Source organism: Triplophysa rosa, linkage group LG6, assembly GCF_024868665.1.
Source record: "Triplophysa rosa linkage group LG6, Trosa_1v2, whole genome shotgun sequence".
Lineage (NCBI taxonomy): Eukaryota > Metazoa > Chordata > Actinopteri > Cypriniformes > Nemacheilidae > Triplophysa > Triplophysa rosa.
The window spans coordinates 10,468,439-10,489,600 of record NC_079895.1 but is presented as its reverse complement, the minus strand read 5'-3'; the positions used below and the strand labels follow the sequence as shown (position 1 = coordinate 10,489,600).

General features: G+C 37.5%; 2 protein-coding genes across 2 annotated transcripts; both read right to left on the bottom strand.

Annotated features, from left to right (window-relative positions):
- Positions 1 to 4,056: 4,056 nt before the first annotated feature.
- chaf1b (chromatin assembly factor 1, subunit B) lies at positions 4,057 to 9,775 on the bottom strand. Its single transcript, XM_057336188.1, has 14 exons — positions 9,689 to 9,775; positions 9,049 to 9,181; positions 8,822 to 8,954; positions 8,551 to 8,671; positions 8,333 to 8,436; positions 8,088 to 8,184; positions 7,882 to 7,966; positions 7,374 to 7,467; positions 7,190 to 7,259; positions 6,784 to 6,875; positions 6,537 to 6,696; positions 5,379 to 5,918; positions 5,175 to 5,257; positions 4,057 to 5,014 (listed from the first exon to the last, which is right to left on the bottom strand). Exons 2-14 carry the CDS (start codon positions 9,172 to 9,174, stop codon positions 4,875 to 4,877), a joined length of 1,845 nt encoding a protein of 614 aa, XP_057192171.1. The 5' UTR covers positions 9,175 to 9,181; positions 9,689 to 9,775; the 3' UTR covers positions 4,057 to 4,874.
- Positions 9,776 to 11,318: 1,543 nt separating this feature from the next.
- Positions 11,319 to 20,781, bottom strand: LOC130555559 (MORC family CW-type zinc finger protein 3-like). The gene is made up of 19 exons (XM_057335867.1): positions 20,672 to 20,781; positions 20,006 to 20,078; positions 19,562 to 19,694; positions 19,235 to 19,458; positions 18,916 to 19,072; positions 18,637 to 18,784; positions 18,333 to 18,464; positions 17,898 to 18,014; positions 17,696 to 17,793; positions 16,421 to 16,519; positions 16,188 to 16,316; positions 15,996 to 16,070; positions 15,766 to 15,808; positions 15,547 to 15,654; positions 15,372 to 15,456; positions 15,233 to 15,296; positions 13,961 to 15,116; positions 12,268 to 12,455; positions 11,319 to 11,915 (listed from the first exon to the last, which is right to left on the bottom strand). Exons 1-19 carry the CDS (start codon positions 20,708 to 20,710, stop codon positions 11,762 to 11,764), a joined length of 3,222 nt encoding a protein of 1,073 aa, XP_057191850.1. The 5' UTR covers positions 20,711 to 20,781; the 3' UTR covers positions 11,319 to 11,761.
- Between the last annotated feature and the right edge of the window lie 381 nt (positions 20,782 to 21,162).

The window sequence follows — 21,162 nt, the reverse complement described above, 5'->3', positions numbered from 1 at the left end:
CCCCCTCCCATCCGTAACATCTATTGGTGAACTCTTTAAAGAACGGCGACTGCGAACGCTGCCATTGGTCCTTTCGGCTGCCACTCATTGGGTTGTTTTCCCTACTTTTCCCCTATGATGATAGGTTGTTGACGTCAGCTGTACCTTAGTGTCAAGTTTATCTAAATGAAACTGATAATAACCCGAAAATTATTGTCGCGTTTAGACAGATTTTCATTTCTGCCGCCCATATTTCCATATGACGTCAAGCATTCGCGTGTTTGTCTGAATGTTTTGTGTGTTGACAGATTATCTTGTAGTTCTGTGTTACCATTTATGCAGTAATTGCATTTTGGTATCTTTAACTAAATGCATAAAGAAAAAATATGACAAATGTTAATTCTGGAAGGAAACAAACTTTTTTCAGCACTCCTGCCATTTAAAACTTCATTATATATAGGCCACAATTGTGATCAAAATTATTTCAAATGTAGCCTAGATAAATATGATAAAGAAAGGCTTTGAAAATAAATCTGCATCGTCAATCCTTTGGATCTTTTCTTGAAAAATATTATAAAAATCCAACTTTCATTGGAGATTAAGAATTTTAAACAGGGGGGTGTCATTATGAAATAAAGGTTTTTTTCTAATACACATTGCTCATAATTGTTCAACCCCTTATACAACCTTTTATTTTTGTATAACAGCTCTGAGTATTTACCTATAATGACTATGTCTGAAAAAAACCTAGCTTTTTAGCAGCAAACACTCAAGATGGGTTTGGTGCACACAGGGATAAAAAGTACCCCATATGTACTGTAAAATTACATACACTGCTGTATCTTTAATGTTTTGGGGCTAATTCCCTGCTAGAGATCCTGGATATGTTGTTCAGATAGATGGCATCATGGATTCTAGCAAATATCAACAGATAGAAAAATCAAAACCAGACTGTCCCTGCCAGAAGTCATAAAAGGGGCCAAGGCTGAATCTTTCAATGGGACAATGACCTGAAAACAAACAGCCTTCCTTGATCATATTTACCCAGGGGTTGAATGATTTGAGCTCAACTGTATATTATATACATACAGTGAGGGAAATAATTATTTGATAAGTTTGCCTGCTTACAAAGAAATGAAGAGTCTATCATTTTTATGGTAGACAATTATCGGAAAAAAAAATCAGGGGAAAAATGTTATATAAAGGTTATAAATTGATTTGCATTTCAGACAGTGAAATAAGTATTTGATCCCCTACCAACCAGCAAGAATTCTGGCTCCACAGATTGGTTATGTGCCTACATGGACCACAGATTAGTCCTGTCACTTTAAGAAAGTACTCCTAAATCAGCTTGTTATGTATATAAAAGATGCCTGCCAACAGAATCTGTATCTTCCATTTCAACCGCTCCACCACCATGGTCCAGACTAAATAGGTTTCAAATAATGTAAGGGACAAGATTGGAGACCTGCACAAACCTTGAATAGGCTACAGACAGAAGCTTGGTGAGAAGGAGACAACTGTTGGTGTGATTATTTGGAAATAGAAGAAATACTAAATAACTATCAATTGCCCTTGGTCTGGAGCTCCCTGCAAGATTTCCCCAACGGAGTAAAGATGATCATGAGAAAGGTTAAAGATCAGCCCAGAACTACACGGAAGAAGCTTGTTAATGATTTCAAGTCAGTCGGGACCACAGTTAGCATCAAACCATAACACGCTATGCCACAATAGATTGAAATCCTGAAGCATCCTCCTGCCCAAGAAGGCCCGCCTGGCTCGTCTAAAGTTTGACAATGAACATCAAGATGATTCAGAAAAGGTTTGGAGAAAGTGCTGTGAGACCAAAATGGACTCCTGTTTTTGGAGGAAGAGAAATGCTGACTATGACCCCAAGAAAAACCATCTCTACAGAGAAGCACAGTGTTGGAAACATTCTGCTTTAGGGCTTTTTCTCTGCTACGGGTACAGGATGACTTCACCGTATTGAGGGGTTTGAGGGACAGGCCAGTGTACCGTAAAATCTTGGACGAGAACCTCCTCCCCTTAAGTAGATCACTGAAGATGGGTTGTGGATGTGCCTTTAACATGACAAAGACCCAAAACATATTGCCAAGACAACCAAAGAGTGGCTTAAGGAGAAGCACATTAAATGTCCAGTCTCTAGACCCTATAGTCCTAGAAAATCTGTGAAGGAGGCTAAAACTCCAATTTGCCAAGAAACGAAAAGAAAAAAGATTTACGAGGAGTGGACTAAAATGTATCCAGACACATGTGCAAACCTGGTGACCAACTATCAGAAATGTTTTACCTCTGTGCTTGCCTGCCACCAAGTACAAAGTTATGTTATGCTCGCGGGGATCAAATATGTATTTCACTGACTGAAATGCAAATCAATTTATAACCTTTATATAAAAGAATTCCCTGATTTTTTAAATATTTTGTCTCTATCAGTTCAAATAAACCTACCATAAAAATTATAGACCCTTCATTTCTTTGTAAGCAGGCAAACTTACAAAATCAGCAGGGGATCAAATAATTATTTCCCTTACTGTATATATAATGATTGTTTTGTTTGCTTACAAACTAAATGATTGTTTAGTCTATGTCTAATATATGTCTTGTAAAGACAGTCATTTAAATCTTAGAGCCTGTCTTTACACAATTGTAATGTTTTCAGAAATGTTTGTCGCTTGATTAAAGTGTTCAGATAATTAAAGAAGGCACACACACTTTATTGACTTCAAATGCTATTTGAAAATGACATACAGTATATGGTGATCTGGGCGAACACAGAAATAAGTATGTGAAATAGGCTGTTTTCCACCATAGCGTAACTGATTATGCATTTAACTAATTTTCAAAAGGATTTTAATACTCATGACCACTATCCAGAATCAATATTTCACCTACCAACTTTAAAGCTTTAATATGAAATTACCAGTTTGTCTTTATAGCTGGATTTACAGAATTTAAAGAATGGATTTGAAAAATGCTCTGCAGGGTTTCCTCAGTATCACTGATGTAGAGATTAATAAAATACAAGACCAAACACAATTGCAAAGGCATGTCCATGGAGTTTTACTGATGCTTTTCTTACACACCACATTGAACTACTAATAACTGCAATGAGTGCTGGAACATTCTATTTTACTAAATGTTCACAAGGAATTAAAAACATTTGAAAAAACAAACTGAATTGTTTCACAATGAACTATTGAAGAATGGGTGTAGAAAAATGTTTGACAGTGATGAAATGTGATAAGGTAAATCATCAGTGAAGATGTATCCGCAATAACCCTTTCTATGCATTTGACTGTATGAATACATAGTTTGGAACAAAGTGTATTGTAAAAAGCAATATACAAAAAAGCTTTAGTTAAATAGATATTTGAGATATACATGCAAGAATACACCTAACACCCAACACATTTATTTTGTAAAGGTATTATGTGCCAAAATCCTATGTGGAAAAAGCATTCACTGTATAACTCCGAGTCACTGGAACACATTACAGAACATTCAATACTAAGTTTTCCTTGCCATACTGTTTAAGTGGACTCTGGTGTTGATAACAGGGTGCGGAATTACTCAACGAATCACAGCATGGTTCATCTGGCTATTAACTCTTCTGTGGTTGAAAATCTAGCCATACAACACGAATCAATAATTAAGAAGAAGGGAAATATGATTTCAGTGAAAAACAGTATAGCTAACAATTAACTGTTTTTATATCCGAAGTTAAACTACACGTTCTGCACATTTTGTTTGTGCACGCAAAATAAGATACACATTTTTGCTTCTTAAATCTGGCACGTAATTCAGGTCTTGCAATCTCTACAACCAAGCTGATTCGTTAGATGAGAAGGACATACAAAATGTGCAATGCTTTGAGTGATCCACGACCGGTTTGGAAACCCCTGATCTAAAGGCATATACACAAATTTAACATTAGTGTATTATGCCAATTTTTCCACCAAATATTAATTAAAATAATTGAACAATAAAGACGGAAAAAAAAACAAAAGGGCCAAGAATAGATGGAAACTCAATACAATTTTAACTGCATCCAAGAGTGGGAGCTCAAGAAGCTGCTTCATAAAATGTCAAAAGTAGATTCTGCAAATTCTAGGCAAGGGTGACTACATTGAAGCTGCTAAATATATTGAATCATGTATTTTTTAATATTTTAGTCACAACAAAAGACCCGCAACTTTTGAAATGGTAAAATGTTCTTAATATTACCTTTGATGGTGCTTTTTCCATCACCATATGCTTTGTGAAATTACTCTGCTATAAAATTCAGTCTGACCTTTTTTAAACTCAGTTAATAACTGGACACTGAAATGACGCCAAGTCATTTAACATTTTTATGCATTTGGCAGACGCGACTTACATTGCATTATCCTATACATTTGTTATATATGTGCAAGGATTTAACCCCTTTTCTTAAGAACCTCACTAAGAAAATAATTGACCAAATCCATTTGATCGAAACAAATACTTCAAAGACAGACTAGTTTTCAAAAATGTTTAGTACTCAAAAAACTTCTAAACATTCTTGACAGCTTTTTACGACAAAATCTAAATAGACAATACAATAGTAAAAATGTCCATAAGATCAAACAAATTAATTTTAATAACCGAAGAAATACCAAAAGGTTGTTTTTGAGAATTTTTTTCTCCCTCAAAAACAGATACACTCTTATATTTATAAGAGTAATTACAAAAATATTACAGCAAAAAGTAAATGCATGCATGTCCATGTCTGACTCCATTTGTACATTGGTACACATCTGCAGCACAGGATTATGTTCCTGGTATAATGAATGAATATAATACTTCATTTCTGAGAATGCAAGTGCTAATAAGGCACAATGATGAATGTTGAGTGTCTAAGGTTGTTGGGATTTGACACTTTGTTCTGTGCTCACACTTTGCTCACTGCCCTGGCCAGAGTCATTTGGAGCATCAGTCTTGGACCTTTTAGATTCTGGAGGTTTGCATGCTGGATCGTTGGGTGGAGATGGTCTTTCTATGGTAAAATATATATATACACACACAAATCAATGACCTAGAAGACAGTTTGTGCAAATATAAAAGTGTACTAAATATAGTTCACATGCTTCTTATGGTTATAGGATATAAAACACATTTTGAAAAAAGAAAAGGAAGCAATAATTGGCTTAACTAACCATGTTTGGCTTTCTCAGTAGAAGATGGAGTGACAAATCCCTGAGAGGGGGACTTGGATACAACTGGAGTCAGTGAAATTCGTCTGTAAGAGAAGCAACAAAATATGTGTTTTAATAGACACTATACAAAGCATTTTTCAGCATGTCATAGATGGCCAAGACAGAATGTGTGACATTAGATTATACCATGGCTGGATCTCCTACCTGGGCGTGGGTCCCTTTGGAGTAGTGCCACTTTTACAGTTGAGGGGCACGAGAGGAGAACTGGGGGTTGTATGGGGTGTAAGGGGTCCTTTGCTGGAGGCAGGTGTAGAGGGAGCAGATTTAGGGGTGCTGGGGGCTGTATTAGAGGTAGCTGCTGGTGATTTGGGGGTGCTGGGCTTGCCCCACCCCTCCAGGGTGCTAAGTGTAATCCGTCTGGGCTGAGGTTTGTTTTTTTGCGCTTGTGGTGTGCGTTTTTCTTCTGGACCAGGTACGCTGGTGGTCTTGGAGGCGGCAAGCCCAGCAGACACCTCTTTGGTCTTTTCCTGTGCAGCTGGTGTGTTGGTAGGGCGAGGCACTGGAGAAGCGGTCCTGCCATTGGCTGAAAGTCTCTTGCCTTTCTTCTCATTGGTGGAGGAAGGGGTAATCATCTCCAACTGAGGCGGTTCCTTTAATGGGGTGCCGAGCTCTCCTTCCTCAAAAGACACGAAGGAACAGTAGCCATCTGTGGAGGACACGGCCAAGAAGGAGCCATCTCGAGACCTGCAAAATAAGACAAGGAGGTTCATGCTTAGACCACATTATTTTTGCACAACTACTCAATTCTCACTAGTCATCTAGACGGGTAGTCAACTACTTAAAGGGATAGTTCACCCAAAAATCTGTCATCATTTACTCATCCTCGGATTGTTCTAAACCTGTATACATTTATTTATTTTGCTGAACACAAAGGAAGATAACTGGAAGAATTTTAGTAACCAAACAGATCTCTTCCCTATTTACTGCCATAGTAGGGAAAATAAATACTATGGGAGTCAATGGGGGATGGGAATTGTTTGGTTACTGACATTCTTCCAAATATCTTCCTTTGTGTTTAGCAGAACAAAGACATTTATAAAGGTTTAGAACAAACCGAGTAAATGATGACAGAATGTTCATTTTTGGGTGAACTATCCATTTAAGAAGTTCAATTAAATGTTATTTCGAATTAGAGACCCTTGCAGAGTATGATCTAAACATATTTTATCAACATAAAACTCCAGTTTGACTTTCATAAATTTCAAACATACCCATACAAAATAAACAGCATAGGTCATATGATCCACAACTAGTCAGTAAAGACTGTATAATCCGTTTATTCTATTCTATATTCTGTTTTACCAGCTGAGATCACTGAGTGTGTGGTAGTGGATATTAGACACGTATCCGAATGGTAGCATCTGTTGCGTGTCATAAAAGAAGATGGAGTCTTCCGACGCAACTGCAAACACTAGCCGATATGGTAAATTGAATGTGTTTGACACAGGCTTCAATGAGCCATCTGTAGGCCAGAAAGGAGAAAAATCAGTCTTGCCATCTCAAAACAAATCAGTGAAATAAGAAAAACATCTGAAACATTAATTCCCACCTTCATCTCTTTTGGTCCTGAGCTCAAAGAAAACTTGGCAGCAGCGCACAGCCAGAGTTGCTTTAGATGGACAGGGCAGATGAGCTATGGGCCTGACACACAAATAAAAGTTCAAACACTAAAAAAATGCCTACACACATCTAGATTATTTATTGTGCCAACCTTAAGGGTGGGAATCGAAACTAGTCTTAATTCAGGAGAGTTCTTTAAAACATCTGAAATGTAGCTTTCATTTGTTCAGTTGTGATCTAAATAAATGTGATGTACAAGAAACAGAAAATGCATGCTTCTACTGTAACATAAAAAGTAAAAAATATTTGTTTTAAATGGATTCTATACAAGATTAAAATGCTGAAAAAACATAAATATAAAAAATAAAATAAAAGCAATTTAACAAAATACAAACCTTTTGAAGCTTTTCCTGGAAAACACGTATGTGGTGTTTGTCACATTCTCCCCAGCTTCAACACACCCAGCTTAAAAAAAAAAAAGATACATTCTATAGTCCAACTCTAATTAACATTTATGTCTAAACATCTTTTCAGACGTAACCTCAATCTCAATTGCATCTACAAAAAAATGTTGTGCACCTGGTGCAAGGAGGAATGACCCATCTGGTGTGAAGGTGAGACGTCTGAAGAATGATCTCATGCTGTCATCATGGAACATTTTGTAGTTCTTAACCTGCACAAAGGTTTTGAAGAACTTTTGGTCAAATGCTACTAAAACAATAGCGCACACGCACACACACACACACACACACACACACACACACACACACACACACACACACACACACACACACACACACAATATATAACTGAATAACAAAAAAATTGTTATATACAAAATTGTGTATGAATATTTCACAAACGTGTTATTTAAATTCATTTTTTTATGTTTATTAACCAATGCCAAGACTGTCCATTAAGGCCAAGCAAGCTTTTGGCGTGCTTTTGGTTTACCAATACAACAATGGCAAATATTAGTATTGCCAATATAATTTCACTCTTAATAATAATTATTACCTTTGTGACATTGTACTTTCTGTAAATAATGCAATTAATAAGGACTGTCTGAAGCTCTCATGACACTGACCTCTCCATCTGCAGCAGCAGCTGATGTCATTTTACTCACGCTGCAAGCTTTCTTCCTGGTGTGAGCACTGTACACACGCATTACCCTAAGACACAAAGACTTTATATCCTGTATATGCAAAGTCATGTAAACAACTGGGTTTGCAAATACGCCAATTTGATCCAAATTGCCCAGGAGGTGTTATTTCAAAATTGGGTGTATCTCACCTGTCACAGCTCAGGGTGCCAATGTACTGTCCAAGAGGGTCCCATGACACTCCCTGCACATAACTCTTATGTTCATTAAAGATGCACATCTTTTGACCTGCAAGCACAAAAGCACTGTTTTCAGCAATTAAACTGCAAAAGATCAGTTACCATTTACAAAGAAAAAAATACATATTTATTTTGATAATTACATAGACACTAAATCAAGTTTATGTGAATATTTGGTTCTGCTTCAGTTTTCAGACCTTTGCTGATGTCCCACATGATGGCAGTATTGTCTACAGAGCCAGAAACCATATAATTTCCATCGCTGGTCCACGATATATCATACACATCCTCAATGTGTCCCCTAACAAACACAAATGACATTATGACCTTGAAAATACCCAAATAGATGACAAATTCGCAAAGAACAAAAAAAAAACAGAAGTGAAATATAGGACAATGGAAACTAAACGCGTACCTTAAAGTCTTCACCACACTCCAACTCTCTTTATTGAGTTGAGAATCTTCATCTTCCTGGAAGGTCGGGGCTTGTTCGGGTTCCTTACTGTCATTTAGTTTCCAAAGCAAGATAGCTGCATCTGAAACAGAAATAAAAAAATCTGCCATTAATAATCCCTGCCGTTGAACTACACCATTACATCTCCGTTCTATTACAGCGTGCCAAGAGCACTGACCAACCTTAGGTGAACCTTTAAGAATAACCACCAGACAATGAAAACTAAACTTACCATCCCCTCCAGACGCCAAGAGTTCAGCAGCCGGTGAAAAACGCACCACATTCACTGCTTTAGTATGTCGTGCCAAGTTAGACAAAAAATCAACGACAGCCTTCCCATCAGGGCCTCTATCCACACGCCACATCTGGAAAAGAGCAGTCATGTCATGTAAAGACTCCAGAACTAGTGTTGGAGAAACACACCTGTGGTATATTAAATCATGGTATATATTCTCTCACCCGAACGGTGGTGTCTACTCCGGCTGTAGCCAGGCGCTGTGTCCTTCCCTCCGCCTTCTGCTGGAAATCCATACTGTATACTGGCTCCTTATTATGCCAAGCGATCTCACAAGTTACCACCTTCATCCTGAAACTGTTGGACAACAAATAATTTAAAAATACCGTATTATGACGAAATCATCACATCTGAGAGTGTGGAGAAATCAAAGAGGGAGAAATTGCGAGATAAAATAAACGATGGTTGATTAAAGAAAACCACACAGATTAAAAAGTAACGTTACAAGTCTTAGCAATAACGTTACCTGCTATCCTGTTTTGGACAGCATTATTATAACAATGCTAACTCGCTACGTTGTTTACAATAAACAGTACTACATTTCACACTTACGATATCTTAACAGTCAAAGTTCATAACCAATGGACACAACTTTTTATATAACCAACTATCGTACAGCTGTAACGTAGCAATATCAGTGACACGAAGTAACGTTATCTTCCGTACTATAAACAAACATGAACGTACATCTGGACCGACTGACAAAGAAATATGGTTCGTTAAGAAAAGTGATTTAATAACAGTTATAACAGTATAAACGACGATGAAATGTGGGAAATTCAGGAAACATTTGTAAAAAGTTACCTGGACAATTTAGGTTGCAATAACTGTAACAATTGCTCCGCATAGATCTGAGTGTCACTTCTCCCGCTTTCATCCAAAAAGGCGCTTTTCCCGCGCTGCTGTCTCAGACCGAGCGCTTCCGGTACAGAGGGTTGCCAGATTTCACTCTAACAACTCAACATTGGGTATCATAATATGATATTTTAAACGATTACATTACATGTAAGCATTTAAATACTGATAGCAACTAGTTAGATTCAACAAACATGCATCAAACTTATACATCTTGTTAGCTAAATATATTCGTTGAATTTTAACGTAATAGTTTAAAACCTGAATTAGAAGGTATTTTTGTAATAAGTGGCAACCGCTTCGGCATATACACTCACCTAAAGGATTATTAGGAACACCTGTTCAATTTCTCATTAATGCAATTATCTAATCAACCAATCACATGGCAGTTGCTTCAATGCATTTAGGGGTGTGGTCCTGGTCAAGACAATCTCCTGAACTCCAAACTGAATGTCAGAATGGGAAAGAAAGGTGATTTAAGCAATTTTGAGCGTGGCATGGTTGTTGGTGCCAGACGGGCCGGTCTGAGTATTTCACAATCTGCTCAGTTACTGGGATTTTCACGCACAACCATTTCTAGGGTTTACAAAGAATGGTGTGAAAAGGGAAAAACATCCAGTATGCGGCAGTCCTGTGGGCGAAAATGCCTTGTTGATGCTAGAGGTCAGAGGAGAATGGGCCGACTGATTCAAGCTGATAGAAGAGCAACTTTGACTGAAATAACCACTCGTTACAACCGAGGTATGCAGCAAAGCATTTGTGAAGCCACAACACGCACAACCTTGAGGCAGATGGGCTACAACAGCAGAAGACCCCACCGGGTACCACTCATCTCCACTACAAATAGGAAAAAGAGGCTACAATTTGCACGAGCTCACCAAAATTGGACAGTTGAAGACTGGAAAAATGTTGCCTGGTCTGATGAGTCTCGATTTCTGTTGAGACATTCAAATTGTAGAGTCAGAATTTGGCGTAAACAGAATGAGAACATGGATCCATCATGCCTTGTTACCACTGTGCAGGCTGGTGGTGGTGGTGTAATGGTGTGGGGGATGTTTTCTTGGCACACTTTAGGCCCCTTAGTGCCAATTGGGCATCGTTTAAATGCCACGGCCTACCTGAGCATTGTTTCTGACCATGTCCATCCCTTTATGACCACCATGTACCCATCCTCTAATGGCTACTTCCAGCAGGATAATGCACCATGTCACAAAGCTCGAATCATTTCAAATTGGTTTCTTGAACATGACAACGAGTTCACTGTACTAGAATGGCCCCCACAGTCACCAGATCTCAACCCGATAGAACATCTTTGGGATGTGGTGGAACGGGAGCTTCGTGCCCTGGATGTGCATCCCACAAATCTCCATCAACTGCAAGATGCTATCCTATCAATATGGGCCAACATTTCTAAAGAATGCTTTCAGCACCTTGTTGAATCAATGCCACGTAGAATTAAGGCAGTTCTGAAGGCGAAAGGGGGTCAAACACCGTATTAGTATGGTGTTCCTAATAATCCTTTAGGTGAGTGTACGTCCATCACAAAATCTCAAATCAGGTAAACAGGATTTTTGTAAGGAAATACACATTTTATTTAACATATAATGTACACCATGTACAATGATATAAACATGACAATTTCTTTGGGTCCCAGAATAGACAGCAATAAAATACCACAGCTCTGCTATTAACCTTACCATTTTGCAGCATAAAATTACTTATAAAACTGTTAATAGCATGACATTTCTGTAAGCATATTAGGTCGTTCTGACCTTAACATAATATTGTTATTATTATGTAAAGATATTAGTCAACTCAGTTCCAACCCCCCCAAAAAAGAACGCAAGAATGCAAACATTGCACATGAACTGCAGGTGAAAATATAAAACAAATGATCAAAAAGCTGATCATTTTCATTTGTATGAGTAGAAATGTTCCCATGCGCTGTCATAATTATATACAATTTTTAAGAATACAATAAAACACAAACATTTAGTCTTCCTTTAACTGAACAAAGTAGCTTTAAGTGAAAGTGGTTCCTGATGGAGAAATCTCCTGTATAACCTGGTCCAGAATCTCATCTATAACCTCACAGTCATAGTTGACTTGGTCAGGGTCCAACGCAGGAACAAATGTGACCAAAAGACGAGCAACACTGCTCCTCAACCCCCTTAACCTAAAGACAGAACAGAATATATAATCATGTCATGAGAATATATAATCACATATATCTAAATGTAGAGGTTAATGTACAGTAAGCTGATCATAGTTGCAAAATAAACCCAAATAAACATTGATTTATGTACAATTACATTTATTACATAAGAAAACACTTCAGAGTGACACAAAACCAAAAACCAAAACAGTCAAATGAACTGACAATTAGGCCAATACATTTTATTACATCTTCTAAAAAGCTCTTCTGCTATACAACAAAAGTACTGTATATCGAAATCATGCATTTAAATGAAATGTATTAAAATTAAACTATCAAATTGAATATTTTTTTGTGGAATTAGGAAACTTACTTTGCTTTGGTGACTCTAATCTCTTCCGCTACTGGCCTTTCATTGTTCTCTTCTTTCTCTTTGTTCTGATTCACATGGTTTGCAGAACTGGCTGTTGCATTCCTGCACTCTTCCAGATTTTTTCTCATTTCGTCCAAGTCTTTCTGCATCTGTTCATAACGAGCTCTCTCCTGTTCCACACAGTCCAACTTTGTGTAGGTATTGAAAAATAAAATGAAAAACAGAGTGAGACAAAATAAAAAGCATCAATAAAAGCGTCAAGTTTTCCAACTATTGGCCACCACTGGTTCTTAAGCCTTAGATAGTAGGTCATTTGGTCTCCATTAAATAATACTTTACTTACTCATAACTATTTTAAAGGTATTCTCCACCTAAAAATGAACATTCTGTCATGATTTACTACCCCCCCCCAGTTGTTCCAAATCTGTATAAATTTCTTTGTTCTGCTGATCACAAAGAAAGATTTTGAAAAATGTTAGCAACTGAGATTTCTGGGACGTCGTTGACTACTATAGTAGAAACATTTAAAACGGTAGTAAAAATGGTGCCTTAGAACTGTTTGCTTTCCTGAATTCTTAAAAATATCTCATTTTGTGTCCAACAGAACAAAACAATATTTTTTCCTACTATGGTGGTCAATGATGCACCAGAAATGTCAGTTGCTAACATTTTTCCAAATATTTTTCTCTGTGTTAATCAGAACAAAGAAATTTATAGAGGTTTGGAACAACTTGAGGGTGATTAAATGATGACAGAATTTTCATTTTTGGGTGAAGCATCCCTTTAACCACCAATAATCATCATCAGTTAACCAGGCTCGCCATAAGAGGCCAAGTTCATGCTACACAGCCTTAATAAAATTCATGCTACAGTAATCAGGAATTACTGTCGTTTCTTATTAGTGCCTTATTAGTGCAATAACTAGTTATATTTCTTAAATATAACAACAACACCCCTCACCCAACCAGCAAGCTAGTCGCCAGGGAGTCTGCCCCCAATCTGCAACTAACACTAGGCGCAGGACCAGATCTCTGGTGACCATAGCAACCCACCCCAAACCATCAAGATAAGAGTATTTTACGACCGAATGGAATGTAGGGAGATGAACTCTCTTTACTCACTTTGGGGACAGACATACAATCCTAAATACATCTCTATAGACATGTACATATATTCATTTATAACCTTTCCATGTATTGATGTTGTTGTTTTTATGTCTGTCTTAAACATGAATCCAAAGTAGTTTGAATGAATGTGTGTATAACTTCTAGAATTATTAGATTTGTAGTAACTCATTTAACCAAGATGATATGTAGATCATGTTTGGTGTCTATGAGGCGCATTTGTGATTTCCTTAATGTTAATGTTTGTTGTGTCTTGGTAACTCTTTCATATTAGTTTTATTAAACTCTTAGAAGTTTTCTTAGTGAACATTCAATCAGCTTCCACATGCAAAACACCACGTGGAAGACAAAGACAATTAACTTTCCCTCCAAAGGTGCCATCTCCTGATTGGGTCAGTCACATCTGTAGGATGTGACATCCTTACAGTTTAAAGGAGACCACCAGAAGAGTCTCTTAGGGTTCAAAGCTCATGATAATTCTTACAAATTTGGTGAAGAATAGTGTTTAAACAATACTGTTCCTCATTGAATCCCCTACGGTAGACTACAAATTACTATTAGACACTAACCTTGCTTTTTAATTCATGACATTCTGCATTCCGCTGGTCTAGCTCACTCAGAAGAAACTCCGTCTGAAGAGCCACTTCATCCTCCACATCTGCTACTCTTGAGGGACCTGCACCCTGAGCTCTCATCCTGTCTTGTGCTTCTTTCTCAGCTTTCATCAGTAGCAACATCTCCTCTTGCTTCTTCTTCAGCTCATTTATGGTTTGTGTGAGCTGTTCATTGCGCTGTGTCGCCTGTGAGTACAGCGTCTTATAGTCTTTCTCATCTACTGGATCGGTCTGGACATTTTGATGGCTGAAATCTTTCTTAACAGTGAGTTCCAGCACTTTAAGTTCTTTCTTCTCCAGTTCCAATGCGAGAGACTGAGCTTTCGTTTTGAACTCATCTCTTTCCTGGGCTGTGGCATCCATGAGTTCCAGAAGACTGTCCTGCTGTTCCTGGGCTTCCAGGGTTGGGAAATGGTGTATGTTCAGAGGTGAGTTCACAGAAAATGTTTCTTCAGCCATGTGACTCAGGCCACCTGTTCTTCTATCACTTCCATTCGAGAGACTTGGTGTGATCACTATATCTGCACTATTACATCTTTCAGTCTCCACAGAGTCTTTGACCGACCTGTTCATTTCAGTATCTTTATCCTTCTTGTATTCTACCTCAGTACTGCTCTGCTCCATCGCTGTCAAATCATTCTCTGTCTCTTCTCTTTTCACCTCCACTTCTTTTCTCTGTTTGTCCTCTTCCACCTTTACAGCCATACCACATTCTGTCTGGGTTGTCATGCTGACTTGATCATTTGAAATTGATGGGCCTGTCGTTTCACTTGTGGAAGCCTCAGTGGCAGGGGTTTCCATGGAAACAGGATCACTGTCCTGCACATCATTGCTTGTACTTCTTTCTAACTTCACGTTAGCAAGGTTAAAGGTCTGCGCCTTGGGTTTTGGCGTGCTTTTGGTTTCATCAATAACAACATCATCATCAGCGTTGCTCTTCTCATCCTCTGTCTCAACACTATCATCAGAGATCTCCATCAGTGAGGTTAGGACATCTGATAGATCTTTGGATGTTGATGGCCTGTTTTCTATGTTGTTACAGTACTCTTTAAGTACTCTTGCTTTCTTTAGAGCTTGGCTCTCGGTTCGCTCCTCTAGACTTCTCTTTCTCCTGAAGGAAGAAAATCATGATATTTGTAAAAAATGAGACAAGTGAGTGGGCTTTATATTGTCACATCACATTACAGTGCTCCATTGAGAAGTCAAAGAAAAAAAAGAAAGTCACACCTTACAAAATGGGAGAGGCACGTGACCTCTGTAATGACTGGCATGTTGTCTGAGGGCGTAGAAGCTACACAAGTACAAAGACAACATTAATGTGAAAATTTAGGCTCAATATGGCAAGAACAAATGCTTACAGTTTTACCAGATTGTGGGAAAGGGCTGAAAGTGACAGGGCTCCTGGCTGTCCCAGAAGTAGAAGCTGTAGGGGACCTAGATGGGGAAGAACCCTATGGAAAAAAAAATGGACAGCAGACATAGTACCCTGGTTCTACAGGAACTAATCATTTTATTCTTTTAGGGTTTGATTAAAGACATACTGTTTGCTGGAGTTTACGCAAAAGGTCCTCCTCTCTTCTTCTCAGATCTTTGTTCTGTTGTGCCAGCTCTGCATTTCTCTGCTGTTCCTGCTTCCTGGTTTCTTCCATCTAATCCACATAGATATAAACAATTACATTGCATACAAAGACAACAAAACCGAGTAGATACACAACACAATGCAAACTAACCAATAACCGGATGCATTTTTAAAAAATTACCTCAATTTTTTTCTGTTCCTGCTGTTTCTTAACGTTTTTCTCACTGTATCGAACAAATGCAAAAGTGATGTTTTAAATAAAAACGTTTCATTGAAAAGTCAATGAATCATGTGGTCTGTTTAGAAAATAAATTGTTTTGTATGAAGAATTATTACAAATCACTTTGGTAAAACTGAAGATACACACTCACATTTAGAAAAAAACTAATTATTAATTAATTATTAACTCACTGCAGCTTGAATTTTATCAGGCAGGTAGATGTTTCATCTTCAGAATCTTCAGGTTCCTCTGGTTTTTCACATCCCCTGAATAAATTAAATGTATTTTTCAAATAAAATGTATCTTCAATTTTTTTGACAACTTTTAGATGTTAGATGCTGGATTGTTAATACACATACAGTATAAATGTGAATGAAACAAACCTGCGCTCTGTATCTGGGTTCATTCGACAGAACCATTTGTCAGGGAGCTTATCCATGTCGATGCCATCTGAGAGTTTTCGCCACTTCTGACAATAATCACATTGAACCCAGTTCTGGTCTGGACGCTTCCTTCACATTTAAGAAGAAAACAATGGTTATATGTGAATGTAGTGAATGAACCGGTTAAAAGCAATACTTGTATTGCTTTGGATGTTGATCAAATTGATACTAACGGGATATCCTCTACAGGTACTGTACTGTTGAGACCATTTTCAAGACGAATTGCTTTCCAATACTCTTCTAGCTTCACACCCAAAGCATGTATTGTTCTTCTGTGGGGACAAACAATCAACAACACAGATTTCTACATGTGCATAGTTTTATATATTTTCTTTATATAGACCACAAATGCATTTTTAAAAATGTGTTTGACATTTGACATGTATTTCAGACTTGCTTTATTCTACTACTTATACTTCTGTTTTGAGCTAGTCTGATTTTTGGCCTGCATTGCAGACCAAAATAGGCACTGAGATGTTCATATGCAACTTTCCATACTTGCATACTTAGCATAAATATGCGCACACCCTACAGGACACTCTTTACTGTGTGTACATACACTTTAAGGATTAAATATAAAAATTTTTACACACGACCTGTGATCTGTTCTTCCACATTATGGGCCCTATTTTCACGATCTAAGCACATGGTCTAAAGCGCACTCAGGGTGTGTCCGAATCCACTTTTGCTAGTTTATCGATGGGAAACCTGTCGGCGCGCCCGGGCGCATGGTCTAAACGGGTTGTCCCGATTCTCTTAATGAGTAATGGGTGTTTTTTTGGGCGTAACATGCAGTAAACCAATCAGAGCCTCATCTCTCGTTCCCTTTAAGAGCTAGTTGCGCTCGCGCCATGGCGGATTCGCTATTTACACGGCGGACTTTGCTAGAGCAAATTTTTGGAGGCTTCTCCAGAGAGGAAAGGCATCTACAGGACAAGAATGACGCGTTGCACCGGGTGTATGATAATAAGTGCACAGAAGCATTATATTAACTGGGACTCTGAGAAGCATAACACAAAACTTGTGCCACCATCAAACAGATCGCAAATGAGTCCCAAAAGTAGGTTTTAACCCAATGAGATCATGGGTTAAAAACTTTATAATGGGTTAATTCATTAACTTTTTTATGATTTACATGTTTGTCGATTACGTAAGTTCCTTGCCTATTTGTTGCCCTTGTGTGTCTCATCCTTTCTCTCTAAGTGCCAGTCTTGCTCTTCCTCTGTTTTTTGCTTGTCTGCCTTATTAGGTGATTTTGGTCCTTTTTGTTTTCAGCCCCCCAATTTTTTTTTGTCAATAAAATCTTTAAATCTGTCAGTGATAACCGTATCATGCAGTATATACTGTACCTCCATATGGGGTTTGATCGCATTCTTAGTAGAATTTACGGAAAGATTAAATAATGTTGTAAACCAATAAATCAATCCATCTGTAGTGATTATCCTCACCTGTACTCATCTGTGTTGTCAAAGTCTTGCTTGTTATGTGTTGGCTTGAGAAAGTTGCATTCGATCACTGCAATAACCCCCACTCCCCTGCTATTTGCCTATCGTGAAGACAAGATTGCATGTAATAACTCAAAATAGAAAACAACACCAAGAATAGGCATAAAATGTAATTAGTTTACATGGAATTTCATTAAGCATTCACCCTGTTTTGGCATCCCACACGCTCATAGGCTTTGATGAGCCTGTTTCTATGGTACATCATGACTCCATAATGTTCCTTGCTCTTGGTGTTGTAGCCAAATGTGATTGGGATTTTTTTCTGGAAAGAACACACTTAAGGAAAAATCACTATGTATCTGTTTGTAGACTATATAGGATCGTAAACCAAGCCAAATGTTCTGAGCGTCTAAGAAATCTTGTTGTTGCACCACTGTGTGCATACAATGACAATAAAGATGAATTCATTCATAGAAGTATTGTATCATCAACTACATTTCTCTCACAATACTTTTGTAATATAAAACTTAAACATCACATAAAAATAAGTCACTTGACATGTCTATGTAAAGTTGTTCAATTTTTTTCTGCTTTGAAAGTCAGTTTAGTAGCTATAAGAGTTTTGCAAGTGTATGGATACATTTAGAAAGTTGGGTTGGTATTTATTTTTGACAACGCGTGCCAGGCTTTTTGCAATCAGCTGAGTTTTTACTTTCTGTCCACGAATGTTAATCTGCATTTTGGGCTTCAAGTAGAGGACACTACAGTATGCCTGAAAAAAATGACATGCATAAAGACACACAATGCTATTTTATTTATGTCCAAACTGTCAGATTGTAGTGAAGTTACCATCAGAATATCATCATAGAGATTGCAGTACACTTTACTGTAATATTAATATAACATCTAATTTAACATGGTAAGAACAAAAATAAAGTATTCACCCGCAAGGAGAAGTCACTTTCTGGGCTTGACTGAAATACGCGATAGGGTTGCTTGTATTTCTCTTTTTCACTCTCATATACATCAGCTGGAATCTGGATGTTGTAACGGTCCGTCTCAAAGTCAAACTCTGATTTATCGGTTGATGTTCTGTAGCAGAAAACGATTCCTTGTTTATAAATGTGCTTTAATAATCTCATTCTATTAGCAAACCAGTCTTTCTCAATCTTGCTTAGCACAGCACATTTAAGTTAGGCTGTTCTCTCTTCCTGTATACTTACTTGCGGATGTTCCAAATGATAATTCGTGTTCCTGTGGAGTCTTTGGAATCGTGTGTGTTGATGGCATCGAGCTCTGCGAGCAGCTCTTCTTCTGTCTTGAACAGAGAGTATCGCAGGATATCTTGGAGACTTGGTGCGTGCCGTGACTCAGGGCGGAGTGAGAGGAAAGGTCAAGGATCAGGATGTCAAATCAAGAATGAATTAAGAAGTACCTCGAGCTTATATTAAAATATATCTAACTGCTATTGTACTTTCTTCTTTTCATATTGTGCAATATTATATTGTTTCCCTTTTCATGCATTTCCTCAGTTAAGGATATTTGACTCTCGAAAGCGTGTAAACGTCACAATTGGTACGATGATGTTTTCTGCTTGAATCTCTTGAAGGTACGTCTGGGACAGCATGCCCACACACATAGACTCTCCCTTCTTTGAAAACACAATGGCGTCTTTTCCCAAGCGCATGGAGCCGGACTTAAATCCATTGCCATAGAGGCCGATAGGAACATGGCCATTTTTTGTCTCCTTGTCACTGAAGCCGAAACTAACAAGGAGAGGAATAAAAGCCTATAAGTACACCAATACATGTGAATAACTGCCTTCTTGACCAATTGAACTACAACATATTGGTTTGTATTCTCACTCACCTGAGCATTTTGTACATTTTGTCATAATCCATTCCTGCTCCATTATCCATAAAAGTAAGACAATCCTGATCTCGAATCCTTGTTTTATCAATCCAGAACTGCCTTGCATTAACATCTGGGTCGTAGGCATTGTCTAAAAGCCAACCGGAATATATGTTAACTATTGCAGATTTAGTATAGCAAATGGCTACTAAAAAATCTACTACAGTAGCACTTATATCTCACTGAACAAATGTGAGACTGTTATACTTTACTTTCAGCTACTGGCATCTTCATGTGCATTTTGCATCATGGAAACATAGGCATAATTAATATTTTATTACACCTTGCTTGCACTTTTAGCTGATTTAAACTGACTTAACGGCAATTAAATCATAGTAGACAATTCATTTATGTCTGAGACTTTAAATCATTTAACAAGCAATGAAAAAAGAGACGATTCACCTATCAGCTCAGCAATGGCACTGAAGGGCCAGGTGTGGCTGGTAGAGTTGGTGTGAAGGAACTTTGGATTGAGCTATGAAAGGGAAAATATGATAGGTCACGGTTTACAATGCATTAGGCTATTCCACAACATAAAACACCTTTAATGTTTACAATATACATTTACCTATGCACTAAACGAATACATAGTATTACTTGATTTAATTGTTATAATGAATAAGTGCAACTATTCGTTCAATACTAAAAACAAGGTGTTCAGTGGAATTTTACTGTAATATAATGGGTTTATTAAATAATGCATGCCTATATGTATTCCTGCCTGGGCTATATCCTTTCTTCTGAGAAACAAAAATGAAAGTAAAAACACATTAGCCTTTCTGATTGGAGGATCAACACATACGTAACGCAATCTAAACACATGCATGAGACACGATAACATTCATGACACATTCATGCTACTTACTATTAACTCGGTATCAATTACTATTTGGAAGTCATTTTTACGTGCAAATAACGTGTATGTGTTGAAATAAACGTGGAACTCTTAATCACCGATATGCTAATAGTGAGGAAAGTCATATGCAACTTGACATGCAGTCTATTCAAATATTTGTGCCTATAAATTAACAATGTGTTATTATTACTCATGTCAGGTACTGTACGTACCGCGCTAAGGGGGATTCCTCTCTCGGTCTGAACCGCCATCCTTGTTATGATTTAACAAACCCGCGATCATACGAAAGTTTCAGGAGGTGTGATTTATGACATCCGGGGCGTGACCTGACAGACTCAGTTTGTGTGATTTTCAAAATAAAGGACCATGTAAATTACTGTAAATAAAATTAAACCATAATGCATTAACTCTGTCGTTTAGGGACACATTTGCCTAATGTGTCTAATTGTAAAAAAATAAAAATTAAGTTAATTTTTTTTTCAAAACAGTGTGAAAAGCCAATGTAGAAGAATGAATGATAAATTCTTATCAGTAAAGTCATAAATGTATTAATCATGTTTTATTATTAGAAATGCTTTGGGTGATATATCTTAAGTAATTATTTTATATTTCTATGCCTTTCGTTCTTTTTTAATTAATTAGTTTATTTGAATTATTTATTTAAAGGTCTACTGACCGCCATACTTTTATTTTGAAAAACGTA